Here is a 23,896-nt window from a genome sequence, read left to right on the forward strand (position 1 = left end):
TCAGCCTTGTATCAGTGTATTGTTGTGTGTGTGTGTGTGTGTGTGTTTCAGCCTCTTATCAGGATGAAGTCTTTTCACTTATTGAACCCTCACTCAAGAGTGAGTTTGTGAGTCAACCACCTCTTTCTCACACACACACGCACACGCACACACACACACACACACTCTGATTCCAGGAGTGTTGATATGACAGGAATACGTGTTGGGACTTCATACTCATGATGCAAGTTCACACTTGAGTGACACTTCACACACATCGACATGACGCGAGAGGGACATCTAGTGTTTGTGGTACAAAGTCATGAAGTAAAAACTCTTGACCCCCAGAAAGATATCTGGACATCAAAAGGAAAAGGCATCTTACTAACAGACAAAAAGAAAAGCTAACGAGATGTAAAGACATCAGGAAGCTAACTGACATGCCCCGACATGATCCCGCCTGTGGGTTTCACCCAGGTTTCAATGTTTTGGTGACAACACCTGCACAGCCAGATCGAAACAGGTGTCCTTCATCATCTGGCTGGTTGAAGAGCAGCTGGATGCCGAGAGTGAACATCTGAGAGTGAACCTGTTTGTGTGGGCGGGCGGGGGTGGGGGGGGTGAGGCCTGCGACCATCAAGTTTCCCTTCTGTGGGTAAAGCAGACAGAAAAAAGAAAACAACTGGGCTCACTCGAAAATCAGAGATTAAGATTAGAAACCACGCAGCCGGTGGAACCTCTAAGCGAGTGAAATGTCAAGCGATGAAACGGGGGAAAGTCCAATCGCCAGCAGAAGAACTGAACAGTATCGATCTGATCTCAGATTCAAGGCTTTCTTTTGGGGGCGGGGTTTAATTTCTGTCTGATTGACAGATAAGAAAATGTGCGTTTGGTTGAAAGTGTAAGCTCAGGTTCACTGACGGGACGGCGTGGAAAAAATAACCTGAGACAATGAGGGGGGATGTTGCTGCTGACTCACAGGTATGTGTGTGTGTGTGTGTGTGAACCACAACTTCCCCCAGACCCTAGACAGTGAGAGACACACACACGCGCGCGCGCGCGCACACACACACACACACACACACACACACGGACGATTTGGTTGAAATCGTCCGCGTGGAAAAAGAAATGACAGAAATAACCACAATTAAATAGATCATAGTTTAATGCTGAAGATGAACACACACACACACAGACACACACGTGCCTGCACTTCAAGTCCGTCATGTCAGTAGCTTTTCTTATTTACGGCACAATATGGCTCTCTCTCACACACACACCCTCGCTCTTACACACCCCCACAGACACACACCATTTATTTAATATTATAATCCACGAATGTATATTCTTTTGTCTCATAATTCTAGGTCACTACTTAGTTTAAGTATGTACACAAAATGATGGAGGAAGAGCAGAGTTAAAATTCTCCTTTTCCTTTACGATCAAAAGTTCAAGCCAACAAGTTTCCGGTTCTCAAATTGGATTTAAAAGTCCTGGATGTCCTTTCGAGGAGGAGGGAACCTGCTCTCCAGAGTCCTGGACGACAGCCGGCCTGCGCTGCGTCTGCCACCGGCACGTCGGTGGCTCGATTCCCTCCTTCCCCTCCGCCTCCTTCTTTAGAGCGTCTGCATCTCGACAGCAGAGAAACGTCCTGAGAAAACGTTCATGTCGCTGACCACTCGAGTGTTTGAGTGACAGGTGGTCCGGGAGGGGCAGAAACACACAGTCGTCGCTCCACCCTGCCGATCCCGCCGCTCGCTCCCCGCGTCTCTTTTACCTCACGGGGCCCTGGCGGTAAAAGAGGCGGGGCCCTGGAGAAGAAGAGGCGGGGCCCTGGAGAAGAAGGGGCGGGGCCCTGGAGAAGAAGGGGCGGGGCCCCCACACGCCTCGGCGTTTAAAAGGTCCTGGGCGCCGGTCTCTACGGGTGCGGCAGGTTCATCCGGTCCTCGATGAGCGTGCTGTCGGGGCTCTGCGCCTCCATGCACTGCTTCACGGTGGCCACGACCCCCGACAGGCGCCTGTCCAGCGCCGCCAGGTGCGGCTCGGCCAGCGCCGGGTGGATCGGGTCGAAGGCCAGCGCCTGCCGCATGGCCGAGCTCAGCGCGCCGCTCCTCAGCAGGTTCAAGCGGTTCCACGTGGACACGCGGACCCTGAGGGGGGAGAAAAGACGCCGTCACATCAGGATAGAGAACAATAACTGAGAAGAGAGGAAGCGAGACGGCGAGCACTCACATGCAGCACTGGTAGAGCGGGGCGAGGATGCTTCGCTCGTCCAGAGCCGCGTTCCCAAAGCTGCACACGGAGGAGAGAAGAAGAAGAAGAAGAAGAAGAAGAAGAAGAAGAAGAAGAAGAAGAAGAAGAAGAAGAAGAAGAAGAAGAAACAATTACACTAAATAAAAAGTGAAGTGAGGCATCTGCACTGCGGTCAGGAGGATCCATCATAGCATGAGCCTCGCTCCGCTGGAGCCGAGACTGTAAAAAAAACCACACGTTGTGATGCTACGAGGCGCCGCACTCAGCAGGGTGCGTGTGTGTGTGTGTGTGTGTGTGTGTCTGCTGCCCACGCTGAGCATGGATGTTGTGTTTGCTACTACAGCGGTTCCTCTGAGGAGCCTTCAGATGTAAAATTAGGATGAAAAATGAAGCATCAAAGAGTATTTCTAACAAACCAAACACTCGGATCAAGAGGAGCGAAGTAAAAAAACCAACAAAAACAGCAAATTATTATTATTAAAACCCAGAGATGTGTTACAACTGACTGTGGGGTTCATACACATTGTGACCAATAGATTTCCAGGACTTTAAATTAAATTTTCATGACCAAACATTGTGAAATCTGGGTGTGAACATGAAAAAAAGTGAGTGAAATTAACAATGAGAATTCAAAAGCAGACAGTGTACCTGCTATTAAAGCGTCTTTCTTTTAAAAGCATATTAATTACATCAAACTCAGTTTAAATGAAGGACGTGAACACATGAATATAACACATTCACACATTTCTGGTTGGGAATTTATTTTTTTTAAAGACTTTTTCCAGACCTTTTTTAAAATTCCAGGACTTTTCCAGGTTTTCCACACGAGCGCTCAAACCCTGTCACCACATTTATCTTTGTGATGAATCTGTGTATATTTCCACGCACTAGACGGTGAATTACAGCGCTTCTCTTGTCACACATCAAATGTTAAGGTTGGAAAATGTTTTTAGTTTTTTACCAACGTGTGATTTGGGGTCCTTTGATTATTTGCTAACTGTGATGAATTATTGGAAAAACACCTTTTGAAGAGAAGCGTCACTTCATGGAAGCGCCTGTGAACGGTGAGTCAGCAGTTTCAGTGCCGATAAGCGAAGGGAAACGCGGCAGAATGTCAACTTCACCTTAAAGAAGCATGAAATCGTGAACTTTGCGGCTGCGTGGACGTGTTTCGATGAAAAAAGGAAAAAAAAAGGAGCAAAGGACGTCACAGGAAGTCGTTTGCTGTTTGTGTTTCCGCTAAAAGTAAAAACGTTGCTTCACTCGTCGGGGCTTTGATTCATTTCTTCATGAAGTAGATGTTGATTACCCAATGCACTGATACCACTGGGAGGAACCCTATGCAGGTTATAAAACACCACAAGAGTCTCTCTCTCAAGAAAAATCACAGCGACACTACACTTCCCTTCCTACCTTTCACAATAAAAGCCCCAGCCCCTGCTTAACAGCTTCCAGTAGCTTTCTTACGCGGCAGCGGGGGAAAAAAAAAAGAGGCCAAAACGCTAATGAAACATTCCCACTCAGGAGAACTTCCCATGGATTACAGAACGATTCCTAATCTCATATTTCATGGTAAAAAAACCCTCAGAAAACGTCTGAAAATGACAATTAACGGAATCTGCGGTTTGAGTCATTGCGTCGCACTCGCCTCTTGGCGTTGTCCAGCAGGATGAGCATGCTGGCGCCGCCGTCGTCCTGGAAGCTCTCGTAGTGATGCCGGTCGGCGTTCCCGATGAGGTAATCGAAGATGGCCGTGTCGATGACGTCCAGCAGCCGCGGCCCGGCGTCGTACGGCGGCATCTTCTTCACCGCCTCGCAGTAGCTCTCATCGTACTCCCACCTGCAGGATTTCACACAGTCAATGGAGGAAGTTACAATTTTTTTAAAGTGTATTTCCTGTGTGTACGTGTGTGTTCATTGTATACAGGTGTACTCTCTTCACACACAGTCCATCTGTGACCTCACCGTCAGCTTCACCAGAACGACGTGCGCCTTAAAAGGTGAGCGACGAGGCGACGTGAGAGTTAGCGATTCAAGACCGGCGTCCATTTTGTTCCAATATTTATTGAGTTAGATTCTTCGTCTTTTTTCGTTAATAAAGCATTTCACACGATTGCACTGACGTCGTGTCTGGAAATGATTAGTGCTGTGGCTAAATGTTCACGACCACAACCACAGTGGAATCTAATTCAAGCAGCCTCGTGTGATTAATCTGACACGCATGTGTTAACCGCGTGTCACAAGCTCACGGAGAGAACTCCACTACTGGTGTTCTTCTTTAAATGTGACGCGTCTTCTGTTAAAATAAAAGCGCCACGTGGGCGACCGCATCGAGTAACTTGAGAACGTAATCTTGTGGGATATTTTGTGACCTTTAAGGGGTAAATATTTTTTTTTAAATGGGGAATAATAGTTTAGTAGTTCAGTTTTACTATTAAAAATGTCCAAAAGGTCTGTGATCATCATGCCAGAACCGTCCTGGACTGCATATTAATGGATGAACATCTACTTATTCACTTTGATATTCATAATTTCTTCAACATTGTAGTCCGACTAATAAGACACGATCTCATCAACGGCCTGACCTCAACACCGTGTGTCACGCACACCTTTTGTTGCCCTTAATTTCTGCATTTTGAAATGCAATTGAACAGAAAGGAGTCAGGTGAGGTTGCTCGGTTTCTGCTGAGCTCAGCAAGGTTTGCCGTTGTCGAGAAGCCGAGCGCGGCCTTTAAAAGAGAGAGAGAAAAATCCGTCAAAATCCTCAGCTTGTTCCTGCAAAGTCAGCTTTCGCTTGATATCCGGCGGCCGGCTGAGCGGTGTGGGAATTGTCCGGATCGCGGAAAAAAAAAATCCCTTTGATGTGCGAACGCAGACGACCGGCGGGCCGCGTCGGCACTTAGCGATCGCTGGCCGACCCCGCGGGCAGCGGCGAGAATCTCCTTCGCTGATCAAACCACGAGATAACGGATCAAAGCACACTTTTCTTAGAATCCCCCTAAAAAAAAAGGGAGGTTAGGAAAGCACAGGTCAGCGATTCTTCAGCCGTGGAGCGCTGAGGAGACGACCGCTGACGCTCCGCTTCAGCACGAACACAGACGACGACACCCAAGTCCCAGGATGTTCCCCCCCGGGGTTTCATGGCGGCACCCACCTGGCCAGCTTCCCCTCTCGGTACGTGCGGCCCCAGGGGTGCCGGTGCTTCTGCAGCGGCCAGACGTCCGGCAGCCACAGGGTCAGCGACCCCTCCATGATCTCGCCCTCGGCGCACGCCGGCTCGCTCTCCCGGCAGTAGTAGCACTTCCCGTAGAAACACGTGTTGTTACCTGGAGAGGGGAAGAGGATGAGGATGTGACTCCACTCGACCGCCAAGACGGGTTTTAACGCGTTAAGGGATGCTAACGTTAGCGCCGCGGTGCAGCGTTAGCGCCGCATATAAAGTAACAACGCCTGTGTGTTGTCTTTAGTGTCAGCCTCGCGCCAATTGTCCTTTCGTAGCCGGATCGGATTATCTTGAGCGTTTCTCCTCTAGAACCAACAAAAAGACTTCATCTTATCTGAAGACAAACACAAGCTGATTGACTCAGAATGCTGCAGATATATGCGTAAAGATTTTGTTTTCTAAACTACATTTTAGTCTCATTTTTAATTCATTGGATGCATATTTTGTCCCAGTTTTCATTCACTAAATCAACGCCGCTGTGAGGAGGAACAGTACGAAGCCACCCGCTGAGTTTTCTTTTGAAAGAAACTAATAAAATGTAAAATACTTCAGATTGAAATGACTCCGGCCTCGTAGAAAAGCCCCAATTTCAACCGTTTGTTTACCGCCTTTCAAGAAGGTCATGTGTATGTAATGACGCACAGTATCGGCCACACTGAAAACACGCGAGGGACAGACCTCCACTCATGTGCAAAAACAAAGTGACATCACTGCCCCGAACCCACAAACAGGTGGTCACGGCTCTCCACAGCTGGTCCCTTGTACTTTCCGCAGCTGCGGACCGTCTTCGGTTCTGTCTTTTCCTTTAGTTTCCTAACCGTGACCGTGGTGTGTGTGGTGTGTGTGGTGTGTGTGGTGACTGTGGTGGCGTTCGAGGTCTCAGATACGTGTTTCAAAGTCAGATCTTTTAAAAGGTACAACTAAACTTAATGTGATGACAGAAAGACGGCTGTAATAGACAGAATAATCTACGTCGTTACGCTCAATCGAGACGTGCTCTTCTCCCGTAAACCCTCCTCCTCGTCTTTCCGTGGTCAGGAAAGCTAACGGGACGTTATCTTGCTTACTATGCGGTTTATGTGGGGGACAACACACAGGCTAGTTTGGGCCGAAGCGACAGTCAACACCGTTAAACCTGCTTAAGACTCTGCTGTGCAGGCCAGCAACACACACAACAACATCCCACCTCACTCCCTCTGCCCATCACAGGTAGCTACGATGATTGACAGGTTTCACACAGCTCGTGAGACCTTAACTGACCTCCTGAACCAGGTAATTGAAATAACTTCTGCCTGTGTCAGTCCATTACAATATATATATATATATATATATATATATATATATATATATATATATATATATATATATATATATAGTCATATACACAATAGATGACGATAGAAATCTCTTCATCAGACGATAAAAACCTGGACAGATATAAACTAAACTTAATTGATGCGTCTAGACTTGAAGCACCATTTACTTTATGCTTTCTTAAACTCCTCGGTCGGGGGCTTAATGACACATCTGTGTAGTGGCCTCCACCCCCGTGATGGTGAGTGGAACATTGCCCGGCGCCTGTAAACCACCAACTTGCAAAGGAACCCCTCCACAGATGAGTCACGTTAAGGTCACTGATTGGCGGTAAGTGACATCTTTGAACATAAAGCGAATTACAGAACATCAAACATGAGAGTAGCCTGAACAGCTGGCGAAGGAGAAGAAGGAGAAGGAGAAGAAGAAGAAGAAGAAGAAGAAGAAGAAGAAGAAGGAGAAGAAGGAGAAGAAGAAGGAGAAGGAGAAGAAGAACAAGAAGAACAAGTTGTCTGCCATGTGACAAAGAGAAACCCATAATGTCACAGATCTGGTTTGTCGGGTCAAACTTGTTTTTTTAAATAATATTATTCGAAACGCTACGTCGCTCGTCTCTCTCTGTCAATATTGCATGCTCGGATTGGATTGGTATGCAGCTAACACACCGGTCATCATTGGTTTGTTTTTTTTATATGAAAACCTAACTCAGCCGGTGGAAACACTGCAAGCGATCGATCCGACGATAACCGGTCTGATGAATCGATAGAACGGTCCACTAAGTGTGACAAAATACAAAAGGAAAAACTGTCCATCCAAATTTCTTTAGCGCCTACGGTGACATCATATATATATATATATATAGTCATATACACAATTTAGCGCCGGGTAGCCCTGAATAAAATGATCTACTATATATATATATATATATATATATATATAAAAAAATGTTTTCACGGGTTGAGCGTTGCTCCCTCGGATCGCTCGATGTACCTTCATGTGCCGGAGTTTCCCTTTTCAACAAGCGGCGGCAGCGCTCGCTGCCGGGAGAACGTGTTAGTTTGCGACACACTTTCATCCACGTGTCTTTGCTTTGTCGGAAAAAATCAACACAATTAAAACCCGAAAGCATATTTACACGCCCCTATAGATCATCTGTGGGTTTTAGTGGTGATTTTACTATATCAACCTGTCGCACCATCAGCAAACAGGATGAGGCCAGACGTATCCTAGTGCGCTGACTGAGAAGGAGATTAAAAAAGGAAACAGAGAGAAGAGGAAGAAGAAGAAGAGCGGCGAGAGTGAAAACGGAGAAAGAAAGTCGAGAGATGAGTCAAACGCAAGAGAGAAATCATTGGTGCAGTGACTCCACACTCTCACTAGGAAGCGACGCGACTCACCCTGCATGAGGAAGGTGGCCAGCAGCTGGTCTGTGGCCACGGGTTTGATCTCCGTACGCACGTTGACGTTCCTCCCGACCACTAGGGGCGCTCTCCTGAAGCCCAGGATCCTGCCGGGACACCAGAACGTCGACGGTCGCGGTTACAGCATTAGTATTGTCCTGTTTTTTGTTGTTATATTGCGTTCTATCCTGCTTTTGCTTTAAAAAAAATGCTATATTTAAATAAAAATCAGTATCGGAGAGGCCTTAAACACACCTGTCCAGGTGGAAAGCAGCCACCTCCGCGTTGTGCCGGTCGTAGCCGGCGTACGGCTCGCCTTCAACCACGTAGTCTCTGCTGTATCTACGCTCGGGGCGGAAAAAAGGACACAAATGAGACATCTGAATCACTCGGAAAAGCACAAAAATACAAGCGTGTGTGTGTGTGTGTGTGTGTGTGTGCGATCAAATTACCTCTTGGGCTTGAAGACCACTTTCTGTCCCCCGTCCAGCACCAGCAGGGCCTTGAGCTGCGTACCCTTGTAGCCGACGTCCGCCCGCTCTATCCGGGCGCTGCTGAGGGCAGTGAGCACGGCCGCCAGCTCGGGGGTCTCCTCGGGGTACACCTCCCTGGGGCCCACCCACTGGCTCGCTATCTCCCACGGGGACTGCAGGGTGTGCGTGAGGCGGGCTCCCCGCGACAGAGACAGGCCGGCTTCCATCTGTCAGGAGTGTTGGGGGGGCGACAACGGCCGGTGACGACATGCAGTACGACTGACCGGCGACGCGGGCTACCGCGCGCCAAGAACAAGACTGAACATGGGAACGCTTAACCGGGACTCTGACCTTGCGAAACGCTCGGAGATCCCGCCGGCTGGCCGCGGAGCCCTCGCCTCCATCCAGCAGGAAGATCTTGGCCAGGCCGAGCAGGAGGAGCACGGCACACAGGACCACCATGCGCTGCTTGAGCTTCATCTCCGCAGCCGCCTGCCCCGCTCGAACCGCCTCCTTCGCCCGACGCTGTGTGCGTGTGTGTGTGTCCCTGCCGTGAATATCACCCCTAAAGCATGGCCCCCCCCCCTTCTGCGTCTCGCTCCCCGTCGCCGGACCTCCCCTCTCCCGCCTCAGGACGAGCTCTTCGGGAAAGGGTGAGCGCTGCTCGCCGCTTGCGCTACAATCCCAGCAAACGGGGAAAAGTCACCTGCAGGGAGAGAAACAGAAATGAGAGAAGGCTAGGAGGGAGGGAGTGAGGGAGGGAGGAGACAGACGAGGATTCAGATAAAAAAAAAAAAACGCCATGCTGTCAATAATATGTGGCGAGAAAAAACGATCGATATGCTGCCCGCGCTTGCTTGTCCTCTCCCCCCCGTATCCCTCTCCCCCTCGGGGGAGATGCTGACCCAGTACTGCAGCACGGCCGAAAGCCCGTCCAGGATGTGCGAGTACATCGGGGTGACGCACCACTAAACTTGTACACACAACAGTGAAGTGGACTTTGGCTGTCAGATAAAGATTTAAAAAAAAAGGTGTCACAGACATGGGGGCCGCATTCCATTCCAAACCTCGCCCTGTTTCAGCTCTCTCTCTCTAACACTGGATTATTGGGGAAACATGCATTATTTCCAGTGAGGGGAGTGATGGACAGGTATTCCTGCTGTGGTGCAGAGGGAGGAGGAGGAGGGGGGGGGGGGGTCATATGAGGTGGTCTAAGCTTGCATAAGAGCAATTGACCTGAGGTAGGTAGGTAGCGTGGTAGGTAGGTAGGTAGCGAGGTAGGTAGATAGTGTGGTAGGTAAGTAGGGTGGTAGGTAAGTAGGGTGGTTGGTTGGTACGTAGGTGGTGTGCTAGGTAGGTAGGTAGTGTGCTAGGTAGGTAGTGTGGTAGGTAGGTAGTGTGGTAGGCAGGTAGTGTGGTAGGCAGGTAGGTAGGTAGTGTGGTAGGTAGGTAGTGTGGTAGGCAGGTAGTGTGGTAGGCAGGTAGGTAGGTAGTGTGCGAGGTAGGTAGGTAGTGTGCTAGGTAGGTAGGTAGTGTGCTAGGTAGGTAGGTAGTGTAGTAGGTCGGTAGTGTGGTAGGTAGGTAGGTAGTGTAGTAGGCAGGTAGTGTGCTTGGTAGGTACGTAGTGTAGTAGGCAGGTAGGTAGTGTGGTAGGTAGGTAGCGTCGCAGGTAGGTAGTGTGGTAGGTAAGTAGGGTGGTTGGTAGGTAGTGTGTTAGGTAGGTAGGTAGTGTGTTAGGTAGATAGGTAGATAAAAGGGAGGGGGACTTTAACTGTTAACATATCAGCTTTTAATGTCGGCAGTGGAATACAACTGCCACGTTCACCTGGCCGATAACGGACGCGGCGCAACGTTTTTCCCCCCTCAAAACGGACAAAACGAGCAGCAAACCAGCCTTTGAAAAAAAAAATTAACATTTGTTTTATTTTTAAAAAAAGCGCTAAAACATCTATTGAATATATAAATGACGGTTGGCCGTTGTAATAACGGCTTTAGGCGACACAAGTCCCGGCCACGCAGGCAGCCGCTTCAGCTTCATTCAACACAATCGCTCTTTTCACGATGTTGCTGCCGTTTTTTTGTGTTGTTGTTGTAAAAACCTAACGGCTGCATTAAAAACACACAAACACACACCTACACACAACTTACACACCTTCCTATCATGATCACTCCGACGTTAAACTGCCTCGTCAGGTCACCATGACTACAAGGACCTAGTCACGTCTGTCGCTGTTAACAGGGTTTCCGAGCCGCGGAGGCAAACCGCCCGCCGCCGCGTCGGTTAGCTTAAAAAGCCGCCAGCTAGCTCGTCAAACGTCGTCGTCGGTTGTTTTTCACTGGCTTGCGGAGCGGCGGAGAGAGGAGAGGACTTACCGTCCGGCCATTAGCCGTTCCGAGGAGACGAAAGCGGCGTCCTTAAACGTCTGTGAAGTCCTGCGACGTGGACGTTAACGAGCGAGTATCTGTGTCGTCCCGCCGCTAAAAGTCACGATGGGGTTTTAAAAAAAATCATTTTTCCTCTCTTTCTCTCCCCCCCCCACCCTGGTAGCTCCCTCTCCTCCGCCCTTTTCCTTCGATTCCTTCCCTCTGCCGTGTCCACTTCCGAAAACACTTCCTCCTTCCTGTAGGAGCTCCAGGCGGCCGCCAGGGGGCGGTGGCGCACCGTGACGGAGATACACGTCAAAGGAAATTACCAGTGGTTCCCTTTGTTTTTTTCCTCTTTTTTAATCTGTATTATATCATAGATTATATTCTAATGCAAAAAAAACAACCCAGACTACTCTTAGAATGTGTCCTTATGTGTAATTTACATTTCTTTTTCAGGATGAGCTCCAACACCAAAATAAACAAACTATTTGGTATCGCAGACAAAAAGATTTAGGCCCAATCCCAAAGCCTTAAAACCCTGAACCCTCTGAGGCTGAACTTAAGTGTGAGTGTAAAGACGAATAGGACGTCCCTTTGCTGCAATTGTGGGGACATTTTATACTGTTTACTCCTCGATTTAAACTCTAATTGTCAAATAATTTACTTTTTCAGAACAGCTTCAATGACAAAATGAAATGTTCGATAATCAAATATATCGTTGTAATTTATTGCATTTTCATGCATTTTCAGTCATGCGTTTTCCTTTTCCAGCGAGGCTGAACAACTCGTGTGTCTTCCTCTCGGTTAACCCGTGTTTAACGCCCCCTTGCTATGAATTGTGGGTAATTCCCTGAGGCAAATTGTGCACTCGCGTTAAGTGTTTCCTCGAGGGCTCTAAACGTCTGCGAGAGAGCCCTCCAACACTCAACGATTTCTAAGTGGAGTCTGTAGACTGCTTGGGCCTTCGGGTTGTCCCAATACAGTCAAAATCAGTAAAATGCCAGGATGTTACATTTTGATTTGCAGTATGCAAGCCAGCATGCCTTTCTCCTATTCTAACCCACAATCCTTTGCACAGCAGATATGAGCAAGAGGAGGTGCCTCGTTATGAGGACGTATGTCCACATTGAATGCATAGTGCACGGGACACTGCGGACTTTGGAAGGGCAGCTGTTGTATTAAATATGAATATGTACTACAGCAAGGCTTCTATCTAGTGAGGGGTTGTTGGCTGAAAAAAAGGGATTTGAACTTCTTTAATAGGGGCATGAAAAGCGCTCCGTAGTCAAGAAATCCCTTCAGGTAAATTTCCTCAAAAAGTCAAAAAGGTGGAACGGATTGTCAGTATTTAAATTGTATTCAACCATGTGATGCAACCTTAATACACACACACACACACCTATCTATCTATCGACGCACCCATCACACACACACACACAAAATGAGCAGGAAGCTGATGTGTGGAGTAAAAAAGGGCAGAGTGTTTATTGGTTCTCAGTCTTCACACCGGGCAGCGCATCACTCAGTGATGAGGTCACAGCGCTCGCCAGTCATGACACAGACACACACGCACGCACACAAACACACACTCAGTCAGGTTAAAGGGCGTGAGGGACAAAGGTCATTTAAACATCACCCTGGTTGCCCTTCGGTGCCTTTGATCGAAGGTCGTTCGCCCTTCCGTAAACGGTGAGTGGCGCCCGTCCAGATTCACATTGATTTTTCACAAAAATCAGAAGACGAAAAAAACACACACACTGAAAACACTTTCCTCTGGTCGAAAAAAAAAACATCTTGACTTTTAAACAATTCGTCATGACCATTAAAAAAAAAAAAAAAAAAGGCAGATCCACTCGGAACAGTTAATACGGAGCGAGCTGTGCATCCGACGACGGTGAGGTCGAATTTAAACGGAAACGACACCGACGCACACCGCGGGAAAAAACAAGACATTTTTCAAGCATCGAGTTTCTTTGTAATAACCGAAAAATGATCTTGAACCTTTGAACTCTCCACTCTCACTCTCCCAAAAACAAACAGGTGATCGCTCAAGACATGAGTCGGCTAAAACCAGAAACACCTCCTTCCCTTCCCTCAAAAGACAAAAAGTATAAAAATGAAACGTGTGTTTCCATTATTTTGACCACACACACACACACACACACACACACACACACAGTACATAAATGACAAAAAAAAGAGAGAAGTGTGTAAACTCGGGTTACAGAGAGGGGGAAACGCTGAACATGATGGTCTGGGAAGTTCTCCATGGGAAAGATCGTCTCAACACAAATTGATTCAGGTGAACCTTCTTGGACCGAGCGGTCCGGTTGGGTTTAGAACCCACGACTGGAGGAAACGGCGTCGTCTCAAGTAACATCGAATAAAGCGAATGGAAAGAAGGCACCTGTGAGGATGCTGACGGTGTACATGGGGTTTGTTTGCATACCAGCTTCTGTTTACAACTCTTTTTCTCGTTTAAAAAAAGGGACAGTTCATCTCAAAATTGGGATTTTACTTACAAATAGTTTTATTTATCAATTTAAAATTGTTTTGGGGAGTATTGTGGGACTTAATGCATTTGAAAAACTGAACAGCAACGTCTCTTCCTGACGATAATCCAGGCATCTTGTTGTGAGCAGTTGCAGCAAACTACTTTCTTTCCTCTGAACTTCTGCGGATTATCTTCAGCAACCGGGGTCGTGACCTCTGGAAGGAGACGTCGATGTTGTCAAGCGCCACAAGCCGACTGACATCTAGTCCCATCACGTTGGAGAGAGAGAAGGCCGACATCTCCAACGCCAAAACAATCGAGAAAAAGAGGACAAAATATCTACTTTTGGGTGAACTGTCCCTTTAACGAGACTAAAAACGTCAGCATGTCACTAATGACAGCAGGTTAACGCTCTATCATCTAAACACCAGTTTCCACGCCCTCATCTGCTCACAAGTCCCTCCTTTCTTCACACAAGCCCCGCCCCCTCCCTCGGCAGTGACCTGCATCCTCTGTGCGGCTTCATTGACAACATTTTTTTTTGTGCGTGCACAGGAACACCGTCCGTCTTTGGCTTCCTCGTCTCCCTCCGCAGGTTCCTCCGCTCGCCATCTGTCCTTTGAGTCCGCACACGAGAGGCCCGACGTCTCTTTACGGGCAATTCATTGTCTTTTGTCTCAGTTAGTTGTTGTTGTTGTTGTTGTTGTTGTTGTTCCGACTTGAACATCGTGTTGAGGGCATCGTATGTTCACCGTCAGCTGAGCTCAAATCACTCACGAGGGTCTCTACAGTCCATGTGGAGTGTGTGATTTTTTGGGAAGGGGAGGGGAAGAGGGTGGGGGGGGGGGGGCAAAAGATTGCGTAAACATACAATGTAAACAGCTACTTCACAAAAAAAGAAGAAAATATTAGAATTTGATGAATATTTCTGGGCGAAAAAAAAAAAAAAGAAGCTTCCCGTCATCCTCGTCATCGTCGTCTCCATCGTCGTCGTCACGTTTGTTTTGTTTGGAAGCCGTTTGCTCGCAACGAGGAAACAGAAATGGCCGTTTTGTGGCACCGTGAAACATCCGCGCTCGGCTCTCCTTCAAGATGAAGGAAGTGCGGCGGCGTCACGTCACTTGGCACTATTTATAACCCAAAAGGTCCGAGGGGGATAAAATGAAACGCCGGGTCCTGGTTGATAGAATAAGGGACAAAAAAAAATAAAAATAGTAACAAAAAAAATACATAAAAGGTTCAATGTAACTGCTCCGAAAAGAAGACAAAAAAAATGTAACATTCTAACGTAACAGACAAAATGACACAGACGTGCGATCGCTTACTACGTGGTAATACTGTGAAATGCACCCACCCAAAAAAATGAAGAAAATAAACTAACACAAAACATGAGATTTAAAGGAGACTCAACAACCAGAAGAAGAGATAAAATCATGGAGGGGGAGTTCTCGTCGCTCCCTCTTCTCTTCGACTCGTTCACAGTTTCAAAGTCTTTTAGTGTTTAGTGTGTTCGAGAGTGTGTGTGTGTGAGTCTGATGAAACAGTGGAGGGAAAAACAAAACAAAAAAAACAGGTTTTGTAAAAAATATAAAGGATGATCTCTCGTCGACCGCGAGCGCGTCTTAGCTTAGACTCTGGGATGATCGTACCTCAAGTTATACGAGCAAGTATTTGCCCTCCTGCCCCAACCTTCTCCTCACTAAACAAGCGCGCACACACACACACACACACCACACACACGCACCGAACACTTAGCGAGTACGCGAGGGAGCGAAAAGAGGACACAAATCAGGAAGCGTGGGAACCGTTTCTGCTGGAATTCGATTGCGCATCAGAAGCCCTCAACGCCGCCGCGATCACATGCGAGTGCGATGTAAATAAGCCTGTGATTCTAAGCCCCAACACACGTGAAGTGAATGAAAAAGTGAAGCAAGTAAGTAAAAAATATACATACGTGTGTGTGTGTATATATATAAATGTGTATTTTTTTCAACCCTCCAAACGGGTTCGTCCGATGTGAGTGCGCACGATGTGATTGTGTGTCGACTAAAAGACAGAAAGTGTGATTGAGCATGGAGGGGACCCCCTTTAAAAAATACAAAATAAACAGAGGAGAGGATTGTTTGGGTCCGTCTGTGAGAGGAAGAGGAGGAAGAGGAGTGAAACGGCTCCACCGAAGAAGGGGACGGAGGGTAAAAACAAAAAGAAAAGACGCTGAGAGCAAACGGGAGACGAGAGCAGTGGTGCAGGTCCTTGTTCAGTAGTCAGTACGCCCAAAACAGTCACCTCCATAAACACACACACACACAGAGACACACACACACACACACACACACACACACACACAGGGTAATCTGGTTAAGGCAGTGGTGGCAGGTGAGGCTGCGGTGGGGCCGGGGCGAGAATCGGAGAGTCGGCGGTCGGGGCTCATGGCAGTGAAAGCTCCCACTACTGATACAATACTCCTCTTCATCATCATCATCCTCTTCTTCTTCATCCTCGCTCTCTCCCTCTCGTCTTTGCTCAGTCACTCTTCAGCGTCGGTCACTCGAATGACATCAGATTGGTGGGCGCCTGCAGGCAGGAGAAAGGTGAAGTGTGTGTGTGTGAAGCGATTGTCAGCATGGTCTGGAAATGTACAAACAACCATAAACTCTGGTAATAATTAATAAAAAGTAGGTTTGCCAAAGCTTACCGTGACTATTATGCCTTCAATAAAGAAATAGGCCTTTAAATTAAGACCATAACTTCAACAAAAACAACAAAAAAAACTATGAAAACTTTGAAACTGTACTTCAAATGTAATCTTTTGACCCTTAGCTTTGATTTATGATACTTAGTTTTAGTTACGTGTGTGTGTGTGTGTACCTGTTGCCGGTTGCTCTGACAGGCGGCGCTCAGATGTTTGAACCACAGCAGAGCGTTGGTTCGGTTCCCCGCTTGGTACTTGTAGGTGTTACCTAGGCGACGGAAGACAAACAAGGAGTGAGAGGACGCCACTCGTCTCCACGGACGCTCTCTGGAAAGATGGCAGCCGCCGCGCTCGACTTTGGCCGATGAAAAGTACAACAGAGTCACAGCGGAGGAGAGTTCAGGATGGAGGCAACGGGAGTGTGTGTGTGTGTGTGTGTGTGGTTCCACATTAAAGGTCTGATGTGTTATTCATTTGCACTTCGTAAATGTTTTCCAACAGTTTTAGTCATGAATACTTCCACAAGGAAAGTGAATAAATACGCACTGACTAAACAAAGACATTGTGTGTGTGTGTGTGTGTGTGTGTGTGTGTGTGTGTGTCTCTCACCATGCTCGGAGTCCGTCAGCAAGAAGAGGTCGGGATGCTCGGGATCGTCGGCCATTATGGCCATCAGTCCCACCACACACACGCTCTTACTGGACACCGACTTGAACTGGGCAGGAGGACGACAAGAGGAAACAGGAGTTTAATTTTCTCGTGGCGACGATGTTGTGTCGAAATACTAGTTAAGAAGAAGAAGAAGAGTTAATGCAGGCTGTGTGTGTGTGTGTGTGTGTGTGCGTGTGCGTGCAGCCTGCATGCACTCGCCACAAGGTTCTCATTAGCTGGTGAGTGACACACAGGACTGCAGTGATGTCATTGGTCTCGTTATTCAATGAGTGCTACCATCTGTCCATCCCCCCGCTGTGCCACACACACACACACACACACACACACACACACACACACACACACACACACACACACACACACACAGAGTATATAAATGTCAAAACAACATGAACAATCTGCAATTCTGACCATGATTTCCATTTTTCTTTTGCAAACCGACTATGAAAAAAAAGATAAACACACAAAAGAGAATCATTAAGTGTGTGTGTGTTTGTGTGTGTGTGTGTTGCCCGGAGTTCATTCTGTAATCAAACTTTCTAAGTGAGTAAGTAATGGCTATCATGTGTCGTCTGAGCGCGTTTTCTACTACTGAAAAATCGATGTCGGTGGTGTGCAGGACTTACATGCTTCCTCTCGGTGGCCTTCAGGGACTTGGCAGGGTAGTAGAAGATCTGTGTCCCGCAAAGAGCGACCCAGTACTTGGTCCACGACGCCACCTGGACACACACACACACACACACACACACACACACACGCAAAAGCAGGTGAAATGAAGTCCACTTCAGCCCCGACTGAGTCTGGTCCTCCTGTGCCACCAGACTGTGATTTTATTATCACAGAGCTTGGACGGTGGGGCAGATAAAGAGATTAGAGAGGCGGAGGCGTGGAGATGGAGCACGCGGCAGCAGCGTGGAGGGTGGAAAGTCCTCGCTTCACTTCGTTGGATGACCGGAGAATAATTGTGCAAAAATCTGCATCTTGTTCCATAAACACTGAAAGCTTTTCAGGCGAAAAAAAAAAGAAAAAAGGAAGGACCAGACGCAGCGAAACCCGACATCAAAAGAACGAGCGGCGCCGGGGCCTCGGCCAAAAACGCTGCGCGCCGAACACGCCGCAGAGCGCGCCGCCAAATGCTAATTAGCGCATAGCGGTTGTGCACGCGCCCGAGAGGAGACGACTCTCCGGGCCAGCAGGCGGCGTTCAGTCTGTAGACGCCAGAGAAGAAGGGAAACTAGAAGACCTCGTACTGCGGATACGTGTTCTCTCTACTGGCCGGTTAAAAAAGAAGTCTGGTTGTATAGAAGTCTATGCTTCATGTGTTAAAGCTGCATTCTCTCTGCTGACCACCAGGGGACGACTCCTCTGGTTGTGTAGAAGTCTGTGCTTCATGTGTTAAAGCTGCATTCTCTCTCCTGGCCACCAGGGGACGACTCCTCTGGTTGTATAGAAGTCTGTGCGTCATGTGTTAAAGCTGCATTCTCTCTCCTGACCACCAGGGGGTGAGTCCTCTGGTTGTATAGAAGTCTGTGCGTCATGTGTTAAAGCTGCATGAGAGAAGCGGGACAGAAACAGAGATGTTCTGCAAGGTCTCTGAGGTCATCGGACAGCTTTTACTGCACATCTGCTGCCGTACAGTAAGTAGAGAAGTACAGGTGTATGAACAGCAGCTGGACGCCACATGTGTATGGATGTGTGTGTGTGTGTGTGTGTGCTCACCGTTGGTTTCTTGCCCTCCTTCATCACAGTCTTCCTCCTCAACACCCCCTGCACTGTGACCGCTCCGGGGTACAAGTGAACTGCGAGCTCCTCCGACTCCGCTGAGCTGCAACAACGGGGGGGCAAAGACCAACATCACGAGATGCACACGCAGGAGAAACATGCACGCACACGCCAGACACACAAAAAAAAGCACATAAAAAAAGCAGATAGTAAAAAAAGAAAAAAAAAGCCGACACAATCTGCAAAAGCCACCTTTAAACCCGGCATCGTGAAAGTGCTTTTTATCTATTTCCGTCTTGTTTTCACAGGACTGGATTTCACAGACATAAATCTGAACACTGGTATCGGGCGGAGAGGAGACACGAGGCGGACAAGGTGGTGTGCAGATTGTGTCGGTCTGGAGGATCAGAGCAGGAAGCCCAGAGCAGGAGCCCAGTGAAGCCTGGTGGAAAGAGAAAGAGAGAGAGAGAGAAAAAGAGAGAGAGAGAGAGAGAGAGAGAGAGAGACCCATCTCTAGCTGCAAACGGGACGTTTTTATATGCAACGTCCCTGAGAATTGGCTTCCAGCGCCCTGAAGAGTCTGTTCCTCTCTACCTCAGGAATGAGGATGCAACAGTTGGTTTCCAGCAACACATGGAGCTCGATGTGACTGTGGAAACTCTTTTTTTTTTTTTTTTTTAAAGCTCCGAGCTGTGAAAATATCTTGGAAATGTATCAGGAGAAGAAGTCCAGGTTGACTGTCTGTGTGTGTGTGTGTGTGTGTGAGAGAGAGGCAGACATGCAAGATATTTAAGAGAAGCAAAAAAGGTGGATTATAAGACCGATGGCACGCAGCAGAAGATGGAGAATCATGACCCCAGATAGATCTTTTGCCCTGCACCTGATTTCACAGTCACACACACACACATTTCCCACCACCAGCTCTACGCACACACACACACACACACACACACTGCGCCCCCACCCTCCCACCCTGAGGGGGCTGTGAAGTGAGGAGGAGGCTTCAGCTCAGGTTGTTCTCCGGGTCGGGATGCGTGTACCTGCTGGGCCTCAGGACTCCTCTGTAGGGGATGCGCGCCACGCGGGTCATTGGGCCCAGAGAGTGATACAACCGAGTCCTGTTCAGAGTAGGATAAGACAGGATAGGACAGGGGGGAAGGAGGAGGGAGGAGCACGGGACACTGTTAAGGCTGTCGTTGTTTCCCCCTCCCCCCATCACCCCCCCGGTCTCAGATTGCATGGGTTAGGGCTGGATGAGGGAGCGGTCTTTGGTGAGAGGAGAGGAGTTGTCGATGGATGCGCGTTGACGGGATTTTTCAAGGTGGTGTGTTTTCAGGAACAGTTGACGGTCTTGAACCGGTGAGTGTGACCCCTTGTTGAGGGGGTGGGGGGGATCTGGAAGCAGCGGTGGAGGCGTGACGGCGAGGCGGGGGAAAGCGGCGTTTCGGGCGCGGGGGGTTTTTTAATGGCCGACCATTCATTGCGTAGCGTGGCGTCTTGAGGGCCGGAGCGTTGAAAATGATTCAATCACATCGGGGATGCGGGAGGATTTATATGAGCTTACAAGTACAACAACAAAAAAAACACGCGCACACACACACACACTGGACGGGCACGGGCGTGGCAGCCTTACCTCTCGAACGCCGGCCATGACACCTCTTCGCTGAGCTCGGAGCCCTCGCTGCTGCCTGTGGGCGGGGAACAAAAACGCCATTGAAGATACAAACTGTGCTTTATGGTAGTATACGTGTGTGTGTGTGTGTGTGTGTGTGTCCTACCAAGTGAAATACCGCTGGACAGCGTGGAGCTCTCCGCGTGCCCCCTGGTGGGACTGTGGCTCTCCATCACACTGTCGTCCAGCAGGTGCCGGGAACCGGCGTTGGGGAACGTGGCACTTTTAAACTCCACCGTGTTCATCTTGTGGATGAAACTACGTGCACAGGGAACATGAAAAAAAAAAAAGAGGTAAGGTCAACAGTCCTTCTACGACACCTCACAGTGATGAAACAAACTCAAACTGACTTGTAGCCCAGGCTGTGGCACTTCCTGTGTCCGTAGGGCAGCAGGTTCCTGGGGGACGGCGGCGTGGCCGGGACTTTGTTTCCCTCGGCTGCTATCGTGCATTTGCGGCCGCAGAGAGGAGACGCCGACGCTTCCTGGCCTGTAGGTGAAGGGGGCATAAGACAGTATGTAAGTATGGACGGAAGTCTCCAGAGCGTGGTGATGCTCGATATCGGTGGGCTACGACAATTAGGTGGAGTTGGCGCCGCTATTTTCCACCTAATTCCCAGATATTGTGAAAATGGCGGGCTCCAAGGACGACCAACTGTCCCTCAAAGTAGCCACGCCCTTACTTATGCATAACTTAAAGACGCAATATCATTTGTAGACAGAAAGACATCCAATATGGTGATGATTAACAGGTTTCATACGACACATTTAACACCCGACTTACCCACAATATCTTCTTTGGAGGCGATAGCTCGCGGCGTGCTGGTGCCTGGCTCAATCTTCTGCGACAACCTAAATAAATAAAGGCCATGGATTAATCAAAAAGTATCCGACTAAGACAGAGTCGGATCTTCCCGGTGGCGGGAAATCGCAGAATTTGGTTTTTCTCACTTGTAATTGTCGTCCTCCACAAACTTCTGCAGCTCCTCGATGTACCGGACCGAGTTGAGATACTTCTGTATGTGAGTCAACACTTGTACATCTGAAAGAGGGAAGATGAAGACAAATGTGAAGCACGTCTGGAGTGAGATTTAAAAAAAAAAAGAAATGCACTAATGATGTGAAACTTTATTGTGAAGTCCTGGGCTACGGTCCAGTTCCCTCACGGCCTTCATACAGACTCACTTTGTTATTTTTTTGTTCTTCACATGAAATACTCAGAGTACAGCGAATACTTGGAATGAAATTCATCAGCCGACTTCCTCACACATGTGAAAAGCTCGAGAGTTGACAATCTTCTCACGACACGCCAACAGCAATCAGCGAACGTTGCCTCTGCCAACCGGCCGCGTTGCAGTTTACGACCGCAAAATGTCATCGCTTCGTTCTTTTATCCTCTGAAACATTTGCGTAAAATTGTCATAATTAGCTGCCGAGTTAGCCGGGACCAGAAAACATGCTCAAAGCGTGCCTGAGCTATCCGGAACGGACCAGATGGACCGACCCGAAAACAACACGCCTGCGGGCCGCAGCCAAAGCTGGCAGAGACGCAAATTGTTGTGGGGTCAAATTGTCGTCGAGCTTCTCCATCTCAGCGCTGCTAGCTTGACAGCTGTGAGGACCGACAAGCGCCATGTTCGCCGTTTACAATCATCACCATTGTTTTTGGGGGAGGAGCTTTGGTGGGAGGCCCCAACAATACTTTAGTTTTAATGCAAAAGAGTTGGAAACACTGGTCAGGGTTTTTTTTGCGGTGGCTTATTTATAAACCGAGCGTACACTTGCTGAAGCTGAAACTTCACCTCCTAGTTTTTTTCCTGAGCTGAACCCACCGTAGGTACAGGATCTCTGCAGGTCCGATATGATCCTGAGAATGTTGTTCATCAGGTTCGATCTCTGCTCGTTCTCCAGTATGCTGCCCGTGGAGGGATAGGCGGAGTCTATGTAGGTCAGATCGGACAGGTACATCCCTGAAAGGAAGCAGAAGAGAAAAAAAAGATCAATCAAAGAAAACAAACTTTTTCCATCTCATCCTTCATTGAGTCGAGGGCCACATGAGGACGCCGTCCATCTGTGGGAGGCGTTGCTTTTAAAACAACGCCGATGCGATCGGGTGTTTTCCTGCACACACAAAGCTCGGCTAATTAGAGGAGCGAGCGCGCGAGGCTGGACACGGACAACGAGGGCCAGATTCTTTGTGGATGCGTGATGCAAGCCGCGGCTGCAGCTGTGGAGACCAGCTGGTCATCACAGACCGCTCTCCTTCGATATGAAATAGACGGGAACAAGAAGCCCGAGCGAGCGCTGCGATATGCAGTAGTTTTTATTCACCGATTTGCTTCCCGTGGATCCAAATCCAAACGCCTTCAGCGGGCGATGGAGGCCATCTCTCTGCTGCTAAGTGCTTCCCTCTTATTGGCAGACTCGCGCCGGAGCTGAGATTATTAGTCTCTCATTACATAAATATTAACATTCAGAGACAAACACAGAAGCAGCTTCCCCGCTTCTCTAAAAACAGACATTAATAATCTTTAAAAGTGAACTCATGACGTGCCTCTCTCTCTTTTCCTCTCTCTCTCTCTCGTTTAATGTTTCTTTCACACAGCAGCATCAAGATGAAGTGCAGATGTAAGAAAAGTCATCGCGTGGTTATAGACTACATGACACCCTCGCTGAGGAAAAAAAAAAAAAGGCTGCTATCCTCACAAACACGCAAAGAGTCCAAACACAGATGTACAAATAAAAACAACACAACTGCAGGACCAGCGATGCAGCCGGTGAAAAAAAAAGAAAAAAGGGCAACACCGTCTGATATGAATCAGAGAGGTCGAGAGCGGGAAGAAGTGCTTTGCAAAGCGTTTGGAGACGCAGAGATTGCGAAGTAAAGAGGAGGAAGACGAGGAAGAGGGGGATCTGGAAGGCTTAACCGCTGAAGCTGCCCTTTTGAGAGCATGTCGAGGATAACAGCCGTTAGTCATGCATAAATCCATACCTGGAACACACACACGGACACTTTGTGTAGGTTTGGATGAGGCAAAAACTTGCATGAAAAGAATAAAAAGCAACGCGTAAGAGAGGAAAAGTGGTGAAAAAGTATGAAGAAAAACCTGGCCCGCTGTCTGCTGAACCAGAACACATTGGAGTAAAAATGACAGCGGTGAAAAGGACCAGATGGAGAGGATTTTGCTCTATTTTTTGGAATATATATATATATATATATACACACACACTCCTGCTCTCACATACCCAGCTGAAGCTGGACAGGAAGCTGCTCAGAAACCTCGGCAGCATTACAAACAGCTCTTCCCTCTGCTAAAGATGCCATCGCTGCAGTCAGACCTTCATTTTAAACAAAACTTAATAAAAAGGTGTCATGTCTTGCACTTTTTTCTTTGTGTATCATGACTTAATGTAAAGTGTAAAGTGCATTTTACATTTTACTTTGCTGCCTTCTTGGGCAGATCATGATTTTCTGAAGGTATTTCATCCAGTTAAATGAAGGATACCAGGAAATCAATATATTTGAAAGCAGAAAGCACAAAAAAAAGAGGTGGATTGCCGTTCCCCGCCTGTGGCCGAGGCTTCAAGCCTCCTTTAAAACTAAGACGCTCGTTGCTGAGGATGAGGAGCGTAATG

The 23,896-nt window shown here is 48.1% G+C and overlaps 2 protein-coding genes across 4 annotated transcripts in view; both read right to left on the reverse strand.

Moving 5' to 3' along the window:
- Positions 1-1,141: 1,141 nt before the first annotated feature.
- On the reverse strand, positions 1,142-11,229 carry fam20b (FAM20B glycosaminoglycan xylosylkinase). The gene is made up of 9 exons (XM_068593097.1): positions 11,016-11,229; positions 8,994-9,348; positions 8,622-8,869; positions 8,425-8,511; positions 8,167-8,276; positions 5,387-5,558; positions 3,881-4,072; positions 2,212-2,271; positions 1,142-2,129 (listed from the first exon to the last, which is right to left on the reverse strand). The coding sequence occupies exons 2-9, from the start codon at positions 9,120-9,122 to the stop codon at positions 1,898-1,900; spliced, it is 1,230 nt and encodes a 409-aa protein (XP_068449198.1). The 5' UTR covers positions 9,123-9,348; positions 11,016-11,229; the 3' UTR covers positions 1,142-1,897.
- A 1,245-nt stretch (positions 11,230-12,474) lies between these two features.
- ralgps2 (Ral GEF with PH domain and SH3 binding motif 2) overlaps positions 12,475-23,896 on the reverse strand; it is a 65,634-nt gene continuing 54,212 nt past the window's right edge. For 2 of the 3 annotated variants that reach the window (XM_068592845.1, XM_068592846.1), the window contains exons 10-20: positions 22,093-22,230; positions 21,212-21,302; positions 21,045-21,112; positions 20,612-20,750; positions 20,368-20,519; positions 20,223-20,277; positions 18,587-18,692; positions 17,494-17,586; positions 16,805-16,910; positions 16,372-16,463; positions 12,475-16,077 (exon numbers count right to left, since the gene is read on the reverse strand). In XM_068592845.1, the coding sequence (XP_068448946.1) occupies positions 16,048-16,077; positions 16,372-16,463; positions 16,805-16,910; positions 17,494-17,586; positions 18,587-18,692; positions 20,223-20,277; positions 20,368-20,519; positions 20,612-20,750; positions 21,045-21,112; positions 21,212-21,302; positions 22,093-22,230 (1,070 nt within the window). In that variant the 3' untranslated portion in view covers positions 12,475-16,047. Of the gene's footprint in view, positions 16,078-16,371; positions 16,464-16,804; positions 16,911-17,493; positions 17,587-18,586; positions 18,693-19,629; positions 19,708-20,222; positions 20,278-20,367; positions 20,520-20,611; positions 20,751-21,044; positions 21,113-21,211; positions 21,303-22,092; positions 22,231-23,896 lie in introns of all 3 variants that reach the window. The other variant, XM_068592847.1, reaches the window with a different exon arrangement.

This window comes from Clinocottus analis, unplaced genomic scaffold, assembly GCF_023055335.1.
Source record: "Clinocottus analis isolate CAN_PGR_092001 unplaced genomic scaffold, fCliAna1.0.p SCAF_28, whole genome shotgun sequence".
NCBI classification, from domain to species: Eukaryota; Metazoa; Chordata; class Actinopteri; order Perciformes; family Cottidae; genus Clinocottus; species Clinocottus analis.

What these genes read in the sequence shown, in the direction of transcription:
- fam20b (XM_068593097.1), bottom strand. Translation starts at nt 9,122, where the DNA reads ATGAAGCTCAAGCAGCGCATGGTGGTCCTGTGTGCCGTGCTCCTCCTG. An exon ending in GCTGCTTTCCACCTGGACAG is followed by an intron (nt 8,277 to 8,424) that starts GTGTGTTTAAGG and finishes GTGTCCCGGCAG; the next exon opens with GATCCTGGGCTTCAGGAGAG. An exon ending in CTGCTGGACAACGCCAAGAG is followed by an intron (nt 2,272 to 3,880) that starts GCGAGTGCGACG and finishes CTCCGTGTGCAG; the next exon opens with CTTTGGGAACGCGGCTCTGG.